Source organism: Cynocephalus volans, chromosome 4 (assembly GCF_027409185.1).
Source record: "Cynocephalus volans isolate mCynVol1 chromosome 4, mCynVol1.pri, whole genome shotgun sequence".
Classification (NCBI taxonomy): domain Eukaryota; kingdom Metazoa; phylum Chordata; class Mammalia; order Dermoptera; family Cynocephalidae; genus Cynocephalus; species Cynocephalus volans.
The window spans coordinates 33,057,008-33,068,590 of NC_084463.1; the positions used below are offsets into that span (position 1 = coordinate 33,057,008).

The 11,583-nt window shown below is 33.5% G+C and overlaps 1 protein-coding gene across 1 annotated transcript; it reads left to right on the forward strand.

Moving 5' to 3' along the window:
- The first annotated feature begins 2,880 nt into the window (after positions 1-2,880).
- Positions 2,881-3,966, forward strand: LOC134375940 (olfactory receptor 14L1-like). The gene is made up of 2 exons (XM_063094668.1): positions 2,881-3,798; positions 3,961-3,966. Exons 1-2 carry the CDS (start codon positions 2,881-2,883, stop codon positions 3,964-3,966), a joined length of 924 nt encoding a protein of 307 aa, XP_062950738.1.
- The last annotated feature ends 7,617 nt before the right edge of the window (positions 3,967-11,583 follow it).

Genomic DNA, 11,583 nt, shown 5'->3' on the forward strand with positions numbered 1-11,583 from the left:
CAGAAACAGAATAGACATCACCTCATCCGTTAGGATGTCTATGGTCAATTTAAAAAATGAGTGAGAAAAGAAAGAAAAGAAATTAACAAGTACTCATGAGGTTGTGGAGAACTTGTAACTCTGATATATTGCTGGTTTGAATGTAAACTTGTGCAGCAACTGTGGAAAACAGTATCCACTTACTGAAATAATTAAAACATTAAATTATCACACGATGCAGTAATTCCAATACAGGATGTATACACACAAGTACCTAAAGCAGAGGCTCAAAGAAATATCTATACACCAATTTTAATGGAAGTATTATTCACAACAGCCAAAAAGTGCATTCAACCTAAATGTATATTGATGTATAAATAGATTTTAAAAAATGGTATATAGATGTATGTATGTGTGTGTGTGCATATATAAACAACTGAATATTATTCAGCATTGAAAGGAAGAAAACTTCGACATACTCTACAGCATGAATAAACCTTGAAGACATTTTGCTAGATGAAATATGCTAATGATAAAACAACAAATACTGTATGATTCAACTTACCTGACATACTGAGAGCAAATTTATGGAGATGGTAAGTAGAAGGTTGTCAGGTGCTGAGGATAGGAGGTACAGGGGAATTCCTGGTGAATTGTTCAATGGGAACACAGTATTAGTTAAGATAAAAATATTTTCGAGATGAATGGTGGTGTTGGTTGAACAATAATGTAAATTTACTCAATATTGCTTAACTATACATTTAAAATGCTAAAAATGCTAATTTTTCCTTATATTTTAACAAAATAAAAAATATTATGAAACTGTTCTGCTGTCAGATATATGTGATATATGCATGATCGGGAAACTCTTGAGCACGTAGTAGTTGACCATAAGTTTACACATTATTAGTACAAAAATGTTGACAAAACACTGAATATGTGTAACATACATTAATATACTATTATATAAAAGCAAGCAGCCATGAGAATTATTGTTGTGTGTAAAAACTGAGTCTCTGAAATGAATAGTGAATGTCCCAAGATGTATTTTTATAAATATACATGCAATTACAGAGGAAGTGTACCGGAGGAAGTACTTACAATCTTGCATCTCCAGTTCTCTCTGGGAAGAAATCTGAGAGAGAGGCTCTGCAGGCAAGATTCACTTAAATTAAGTTTTTCATATGGCTTGGTATTCATATGGATAACACTTCTATAGATACTAATGTTAAAAATATAAAATTAAATAACAAAAGTAAAAAATATAAAGCAAAACAACATTTATGGCTTAAAATGTATCCCTGAATTTAAATTTCAATGCTTCAATGCATATGTTCCATTCTCTACCAAAATGTGAATGCTAAAACACATAAATGAATAGAAAGACACTTCCTGAAACTTTTATAGACTTTTTTGGTGATATACCTCTAAGAGAAAATGCTTAGGGGCATGTAAATTACCCTTCTGAGAGGTCCTAAATCCAGAGGTTTAAAACTGCCCTGTGATCCCTCAGGGGACACTTTCTCTCATCAGAACTCTTGGCTGTTTCTCCTAGTTAATAATATAGTGGTGAATTCATATAAAATGGAAAATATTATTAACTTCGAACCAATGCCAGAAACTGTAAATGAAGACTGCAATGCATAACCACACGGGAATTGTAAAGGTAATAAAGCAACCATGGTCAGGGAAAATGAAGCTATTCTGGATTCATATTTTGAGAGCAGATACTGAAAACCATTCTTTGCATACACACTTGCAAGGTCACAGGCAGTTGGGGAATGAATAGAAACGTTACCCATCCCTACATTCTTATCGTGGTCTTCCCTTCTCATTTTGTGCCTGACTGTCAGATTTAATGAATGGGAAGTAAAATCTCTGATAAATTTGAGAATTTTGAAGAGTAAATTTACTCAAGTGTTTTTTCTTCTGTCCTCAGGAAAAAGGAATTCTAAAGTTGTCATCCTTATCACTTGAGGAAATTGGTGAGAATATCATCCAACCAATTTGTTTCAAGGAGGAAGAGGATTAGAAGATGCTCCGATGGTCCTAGGTATTTCTGCATGCCCAGATCACCCATTGTTTTTTTATTAATAGAAGGTAAATTCAGGAGTATAAAAAAGATAAAAATGATTTTTTATACGTTTTCAAATATGAAAATGAGGTGGTACCTTTCATTCACTATTAAATGATTATTGAAAGATATTTATAATCACAGAGGCAGCCACCGCCATCATGGTAGTTTGTAAGGATTGTGCAGATGTGCTATCAGGTCTTGCTGTCCAGTGAATACACCAGGAAGAAATAATCTGAGCATCCTATAATTTTATTACAAGCATTTCTGTCTAATATCAAGTAGAAAATTTAGTGTCTGTGTGATATTAATTCTTGCTTCTCCTTCATTATGACTTCCTCCTGCTCTATGTCGTCTTTAGCCTCCTTTGATAAATACACACTACTTATTTTTATTTTCCACAGTGATATCAGATGACCTCTGAAAACATTCACGAGGATAGAGGATTGTTTTACTGTTTGTTTCAGCTACCCTTTTTAAGTATATTAGATGCTTTACAAGAAGTTTAATATCAAAACCTTATGACTATGAGCCATACATCTGAGGCAAGAAAGATGCTCAACCATTTTCTGCTTCCAGAATAAAAAACACACTGCATTTTATTGCATTTTATACCTATTCTGTTTTCAATGCTAGTTATAATCCAATTTTCTTTGTGTAGAATGATAACATGTGGAGCTATTTCTATCGTAGCATCCTGATGAACTCCAAATTAAAGACAAACAAGCAATGTAAACGTGAATATGACCTGAAAATCAGATGAGTGCATTTAGATCTGTATAGACTAGTTATCAGAGTTACCTCTATTTCTACAGAAAACAAGCAACATGGCTGAGAAGTTAACCAACATGACCAACATAATAGAATTTTTGCTCATGGGATTCCCTGACGACCAGGTGCTACAGAGAATGTACACCACACTCTTCTTCCTGATTTATCTGGCAGCTCTAGTAGGAAACCTCCTCATTATCACACTCACCACTATTGACCTGCATCTCCAAGTCCCCATGTACTTCTTCCTGAAGAATTTGTCCTTGATTGACATCTGCTATGTCTCTGTCACCGTCCCTAAATCCCTCGTGAACTCTGTGACAAACAGCCATTCCATCTCTTTTTTTGGATGTGCCTTGCAGGTTTTCTTTGTTATTTTTTGGGGGGGTACAGAGTATGCCCTCCTTCTAGTGATGTCCTATGACCGCTATGCTGCCATCTGCCATCCTCTGCACTATGAGGCCATTGTAAATAGAGGTTCCTGTGTGCAGATGGTAAGTGCATCATGGTTCAGTGGGTGTGTCTACGGATCCATTCATGTTGCAGGTACATTCTCTGTCCGTTTCTGTGGGCCTAACATAGTGCGTCAGTTCTTCTGTGATGTTCCATCATTGCTCACACTTGCTTGTTCCAGACAGCAAATTCTTGAATATGCATTTATTATTGCTAGTTGTTGTTTTGCTTTCACATGTTTTATTTTAATGGTTGTGTCTTATGTTCATATTTTTACTACTGTCCTAAGAATTCCATCTGCAAAGGGAAGAGTGAAAACTTTCTCAACTTGCGTGCCTCACCTCACTGTGGTGACATTGTTCCTTTTTTCTGGAATTATTACATATTTAGCTAAAAATTTTAAATCTTCTCCTTCACTGAAAGTGTTGATATCTGTGCTTTACACTGTATTACCACCCACTTTGAATCCTCTCATCTATAGTCTGAGAAACCAGGACATGCAGGTGGCCTTGAGGAAGGTGGTAACTGGAAGAATGTCAAGAATATTTTTTTATTCAAATACATGAATATTTTTGTTTTTGTTTTTGTTTTTGTTTTTAAGCTATAGAGTCAATTTTGAAGACCAGTCTAACATGGATTATACTTCTAAGGTTTGAAGGTTTTTTTGTCTTTTGCCCTTGTAGGGATAAAAGTTTGGTCCATTGCTTTCCTCATTGGGTTTTAAGGGGTATTATTAATATTATTATTAGACACATAATAATTGTACACATTTATTGAGTAAAATTTGATCTTTACAGACATGCACATAATGTGTAATAATCAAATCAGGATAATTAGAATATCCATCACCTCAAATATTTGTCATTTTTGTATTAGGAACATTCAAAATCTTCTCTGTAGCTATTCAAAATAATGCAATACATTGTTGTTAACTGTAGTAACCGCACATCACTAATTATCAGGGAAATGCAAATTAAAACCACACTGAGATATCATCTCACCCCAGTTAGAATGGTTATTATCAGAATAATAAAAAATAACAAATTATGCAGAGGATGTGGAAGAAGGCAACTCTTATTCATTGTTGGTGGGAATGTAAATTTGTGCAGCCCTTACGGGAAACAATATGGGGGTTTCTCAAAAAACCACAAACAGAACTGTAATATGATATAGCAGCAGCACTACTGGACATATATATATATAAAAAAGGGAAATCAGTACATCAGAGAGAGATTTGCCCTCCCATGTTTATTGCAGCACTGTTCACAATAGCCAAGATATGGAATCAACCTAAATATATAAAATTTTATTAATGAATGTTTTGTTTCATGACAGTTATTTTTAAAAAGAGACTTTTATTCTCTTTCGCTCCTCCACAAAATTTTATCTAAGTAGTGTAGTGAAAAAAATTCAGTTAAGTGGCTCTCTTTTTAGTAACTGATTTTATATCATGATGTTATTACTAGGGAGAAAATTCTGGGTGGTTTACATTCAAGGTCAGTGTCTCCAAATAGCATATTTTGCTGCTAATCCAGAAAGTATAATTTATATTTAACACATCTGTAGTTAAAATGAGGTTGCACATACCTTATGCTAATTAAATATTGGTATGGTTCAGAACAGAGCAGTCAGAGGTGTGGCCAAATTTCTGTGGTCACTGATCACTCAAGAATTAGAATGTACAAATAGAGTCATGAGAATTCCACTGAAGTCCAGGTTCAGATCTGTATCTCAGCAGGAATGCTGTATTTTGTTGGAAATAAACTCAAAGTCACACATTACTGAAATGATTCTGAATATGTCTCTTATTTTTCTTTGTATAACTAAAACTTCTTCCATTGTCCATTCTTGATTCCTTAATCCTTTCTCCTTTTGGTAATTTATTTTCTCTTTTTCTTTCTTTCTTTCTTTCTTTTTTTTTTTGTTTTTTGTCTTTCTTCTTCTGCTTCTTAACTTTTCTTTTTTAGTTTGAGAATAGTTTTTTTTTTTTCTTGTATCCATTCAAAGATCTTTTCACAGCTAATTGTCATTCTCTTCCCAGTCAGATTATTCTGCTGACTACCTAAAACACATTACCTTTAAATTCTTTGTTGTGACTTTTGTGTGGAAATGACCACTGTTGCATCTGCATGTCCTCCAGTGGATGGAACTGACCTTAACTTTTGTCACTAATCTATCACAATGCCTACCTTTAGTTTTGTCCTTCCTCATCTCTGTCACCTTAATGTAGTGATTCAGAAATTCTGTAAATCACTGAGCAATTTTAAGGGAGACCTCAGGAAAGAATACTTATCCCAAACACTGTAATTTCATATTTCTTTTTGTGAGTATATCTAATACTTTTGAATCATTATATATTCATTTTTCAATTATTTAATTTCCGATTTTAGGAACTTATGCTTCTGCACTCAAACATCTTCCTCCTGGGAATTTCCACTTATGTACAACCCATCTTTCTAATTGCTCTGAGTCTAGTTTGGGGTAATTCTGGACTCTGTTCTCTCTGTTTCAAACACATTCAATGTGTTCCTTTCTTTTATTTCCCCAAAGCGTATATAGGCATCGACCACTTATTACAATTTCACTGCTACCAGCCTGGGTCACAACCCAATCACCTGTCATTCAGATTATTTTTATATCTTCCAACCTCCTGTACTGGCTTCCCCCATTTCCTGACTCAGTTCATCCTAGACTTGCAGCTAGGTGTAAGATCACCACGAATGGCTCCCCAGGTCACACCAAGGATAAGCAAAAATCCTCACAGTGTCTTCCAAAGTTTTCCACTGCCAGTGCTTCTGTTACTTCTTGGATCTAGATTCTCCCACTCGTCACCTTCCTCAAATCTAGTGTCCTCTGTGTTTCTGCCTCTGGTAACTTTGTTTTCGGTGTTTCTTCTTGTTTAAAAACTTTCCTCTTAGATGTCTGCATAGCTACATCTTCAGTCTTTCAAATATTTAGTTTGTAAATGCTGCGTGAAACACAACCATCTCTCTGTGTGTGTTTGTGTACCTTTGTCAGAGATTCAAAAGTAAATAGGGTCACTCTAACTTTAAATGCACACGATAATGAAGTTTTAATTAACCTAAACACACAAATAAATTTGTTCTCTTATACAGGTGAGTGGGCTCTATAGCATGAACCAAAACTAGTCTGATTTTTAAGCAAATTTAGATTATATTAGTGTTAAAAAGTTTTTTCAAGTGATTGATTTCTGGGAGTTTGAAGTCAGTCACATGCTGGACATTTTCATAATCATTATATTGAGAGAAAAAAATGTCATTAAAAAACACATTGAACCCGCAATACTGACAAATCAAGTAATAAGTACAATTAAAATGTATTTTATACTATTTTCAAAAGAGACTTTTATATTCTCCCTATATGGTAGTCTCTCCTTATCCATGGAGGATATATTCAAAATCCCCAGTGGATGACTGAAACTAGAGATAGTACCAAACTGATCATGTGCTAAGTTTTTTAATCTAATAAATGAGACAGCTGCTAAGTGACTAATGGGTGGGTAGTATATCAGCATGAACATACTGGACAAAGAAATGGTTCATGGGACAGCATGAAATCTCATGCTACTCGGGACAGTGCACAATTTAAAATTTACAAATTGTTTATTTGTGCAGTTTTCCATTAAGTATTTTCAGACTGCTGTTGACTGTGGAAAACAAAACTGTCTATAATGGGGGACTAGTTTATAGTATATTGATATTGAACTTTTTCAATTTCAATTTCAATTTTTAATTGAATAATAATTGTATATATTAGTTGCATACAATATGATATTTTGATATATGCATACATTGTGAAATCAAGCTGATTAACATATTCATCACCTTGCATGCTTGTCATTTTACTTTGGTGAGAACTTTGAAAATCTACTTTTTTAGAAATTTTAAATATTTGATTAGAAAATCTCTTACTCTGTTACAACAAGTACTAAGAGTTTTGTTCCAAATGCTACTTTCATAATGCTGATGTGCTTTCATATAGATTCATATTGTTTTCACATAGTTTCATATTGTTTTATTTTATTATAAACAAAATAATCTTAAATACCAATATACAAAGAAAAACATTTAACCAAATTAACCTATATTTTCAATATAAGTTCTTAAAATATGTATTTTATTATCTAATATCCTAATCTAATGATACATCAAAATTTGATGGCCCTTAACCTACTCAATCATATATATATATACATGATTTCAAGATTATTGCTTCTATAAATAAATATTCAACTAATTTTTAATACATAATACTTTATAATTTTTATGAGGTTTAGGATTGACAAATGCTGGCAAGGATGTGGAGAGAGAGGAACTCTCCTGCACTGTTGGTGGGACTGTATATTAGTACAGCCATTATGGAGAACACTATGGAGGTTCCTTAAACAACTACAGGGAGGACTTCCATATGGTTCAGCAATCCCACTACTGGGGATATATCCAGAAGATTGGAAAACATCAGGTCGAAGGGATACCTGCATGCCCATGTTTATTGCAGCACTATTTGCAATAGCCAGGCAATGGAACCAACCTAAATGTCTACTGATGGATGATGGGATAAGGAAATTGTGGTATATATACACAATGGAATACTAATCAGCCATTAAAAAGAATGAAATTCTACCATTTACAGCAATTTGGATGAGCCTGGAGAAAGTTATTCTAAGTGAAACATCCAAGGAACTGAAAGAGAAATACCACATGTTCTCACTCATAACTGGGAACTGAATCGTTAAATAAACAAATGAATAATAAAGAGAGAGAGAGAGAGAAAGAAAGAAACAACAATCACAGTAATTGAACTTTTAGAAAACTATAGGTGGAAAAGGGGGGAGGGGAGGGAGGGGGCTAATGAGGAATTGTTCAACAGACACAAAGAATTATTGCGTATTGTAATGATGAATAAGCTAACTATTCGGATCTAACCACCACACGTTGTACACAATTATTGAAAACCAACTTCGTAACCCACATATATGTATAATAAATTATCTAAAAACTTTTAAAAATTTGCTCTTAAAAAAACCTCCAAACAAAGTTTTGCATTAGACAAATCAATTTTAAATAAGAAAAGCAAATGTGGAGGACTTTTACTACCTGATTAACAGATTAACTACAAAGCTATGATAGTTAAAACTGGGTTATTTGCATTAATGTAAGCAAATGGATCTGATAAAACATACAGAAGTAGATCCACAGATTTATAGCCATCTGATTTTCAAATAGAGGGGTCATAGAAATTCAATAGAGAAAGAGTTGTCTTCGTTAAAATTATATAGAAAATTTATTCATTTAAAGAAATCAGAAATGTTAGTTCATGCCATACACAGAATTCACTAGAAAAGGGTCATTGAACTAAATGTAAAAGGTAAGACTATAAAACTTGTAGAAGAAAACAGAAGAAAATCTTCATGAATTTGGAGTAGTCAAAGATGTCTTATATAGGACACATGCCAAAAATAATAAACCTAAAACATAAAATTGATAATACCGACCTCAGGAAAATTTAAAACTTTGCTCTTTAAAAAAACGTTAAGGAAACAAAAAGGCAAGACAAAGAATGAAAGAAAAATATATATATATATACACATACAAACTCTTATATACATATATATATCTCTACCCAACCTCTCATTATTATTATTTTTTTAATTGATTATGCACATGCATGGGATACAAAGCTGACTGTTACCATTTGTGTCCAAGATGTGATGGTCAGATCAATACTATCAGCATGCCCATTACCTCAAATTGTGATTATTTCCCATGTACCCCACCCAATTAATCTCTGACCTACTTCCTCCTCCCCCCACCCCCACATCACTCTATAATCCATGGTATGCTCGCTCGCTCTGCAATTCCAGCACACACTGTGGTTTTTGCTTCCTTTTTTCTCTCTTAGCTCCCACTTATGAGTGAGTACATGTGGTATCTTTTCCTCTGTGCCTGGTTTATTTCACACAACATAATTTTTTCCAAGCTCATCCATGTTGCTGTGAATGGCAGAATTTCATTCTTTTTTTATAGTGGAACAGTATTCCGTGGTGTATATATATCACATTTTCCTTATCCAGTCATCTGTCAATGGACGTTTACATTGATTCCATATCTTGGCTATTGTAAATATAACTGCGATGAACATAGGAGTGCATATATCCCTTCAACATGATTACTTCCTTTCCTTGGGGTACATACCCAGAAATGGGATTACTGGATCATATGGCATATCTATCTGTAGTTGTTTGAGAAACCTCCAGACTTTATTCCATAATGGCTATACTAATTTACAGTCCTACTAACAGTATAGGAGCATTCCCCTTTCTCCACATCCTCGTGAGCATTTGTTATTCTCTGTTTTTTTTTTGAAAATAGCCAATCTAACCGGGGTGAGATGATATCTCAGCTTGGTTTTGATTTTCATTTCCCTGATGCTGAGTGATCTTGAGCATTTTTCATGTGTCTATTGGCCATTTGTAAATCTTCCTTTGAAAAATGTCTATTCAGCTTTTTTGGCTATTTTTTTAATTAGGTTACTTGTTTTCTTACTGTTGAGTTGCTTGAGTTCTTTGTATATTCTGGTTATTAACCCCTTGTTGGATGCTTAGTTTGCAAATATTTTCTCCCATTCTGTAAGTTTCTTTTCACTCTTTGAAGAAAATTGTTTCTTTTTCTGTGCAGAAGCTTTTTAGTTTGACATAAGCCCATTTGTTTATTTTTCTTTTGTTGCCTGTGCTTTTGGGGTCTTACTCATAAAATCTTTGCCATGTCTTACATCCTGAAGTGAAGAAACATTAACTCCTGATCTATAATCTGAGTTGCAAATATTTTCCTAAGTTGACAGATTTTTTAATACTTTATTTTTAACTTGTAAAATTGTTTCCATTTAGCAGTACATTTTGATCCTTAATTTTACTTTTTTATATTTTGAACATTTTTTAGAAATACCTTCTGTAAGGAAAGTAAAACCAATGCAAAATAAAGAGCAGCTTAGTCAGGCCCACTCACCTCACATCTGTTACAAATGGGCAAGATTCAGTACATTCGCTAGAAACAAGTTATAAAAATAGTGTAATTGCACATGTGTGCCCATTCACTGATTCAGCATGATTGTTGTAATTATGTAGTACTTGGCTTACGGCCACTATTGTGTACTAAGTGTATATAAAAGTAACTACTCTGAACTGCTGGTGGGCAGAGCATGGAGGGTCAGTGGAGTAGAGCTTGAGCTTGTGTCTGAGAATAAAGCATGTCTGTGGGAGCTCACATCTGAAGAATAAAGTATGTCTACCTTGCATAAAGCTGACAGAATCTTCTTTCTCACAACCTGACTCACAACCTGCATAGGAAGGGGCAGAAGGATCAGAGATCCAGCCTGACACCTTCCTTACAGATAACCTTTAAGAAATTTCACCATGTTTTATCTCAGAACTTTTGCTGTTTTTTTTTTTTTTTCTTAGAAACTTAGTTTATTTTTTAGGAGTTGTAACCTGCTATATGAAATGTGCAGATCAGATCTTTTTTAAAGGTAAATACTCATTTACTTCAAAATTGTGTATCAAATAGTGTACAGTTATTGAGTGTTATATTCCCACATACATTGGATTCATTTAAAATGATTGTGTTATTATTCATTCATCTTTTTAACTATTTGCATACCAATTCTCATTCTTTTAATCATTAATGATTTATATTATGCTTAATAGCCTATAAGGTAAAATTCTCCTCATTGCTTTTATTTTTCAGATATTTATTGGCCATATATATATATTTATTTAAATGGAAATTAGATTATGGTTAGATTAGATTAGAAATGGTTTTTCCAGATGTCAGGTATTAAAGATAATTAAAATTATCATGACAATGAGGCTTTCTTTCCAACAAAAGATGTATAATTTCTCAAAACTATCCTTTTATATTTCAGGAATATCTTACCATTTTACATATACTAGTTTCACATCTTTTCTATTAAGTTTTGTCCTGAGCACTTTATGTTTCCTATATTTTTATAAATGAGTCTTGTCTTATATAGGATCTAAATAGGTAACGATTTGTGAATATATTGGCACTTCTCCTAAACTTGCTATTGATGTCTGCATTATTAAGTCACCACCTTACTAATTCTTACTGCTTTGAGTAATACTTCAGGTGATTCAATTTGTTTCTAGGTATGTAATCATGGTATCTGGGTCAATTCTACCTCTGAAAGGGTAGAAGAGGAAGATTTGACTAAGACTCTAGTACTGTTCATTCTGTTCTGTAGTTCATAAAAATTCACTTTGTTTTTGT

Coding starts and splice junctions, on each gene's coding strand:
- LOC134375940 (XM_063094668.1), top strand. CDS start 2,881: ATGGCTGAGAAGTTAACCAACATGACCAACATAATAGAATTTTTGCTC.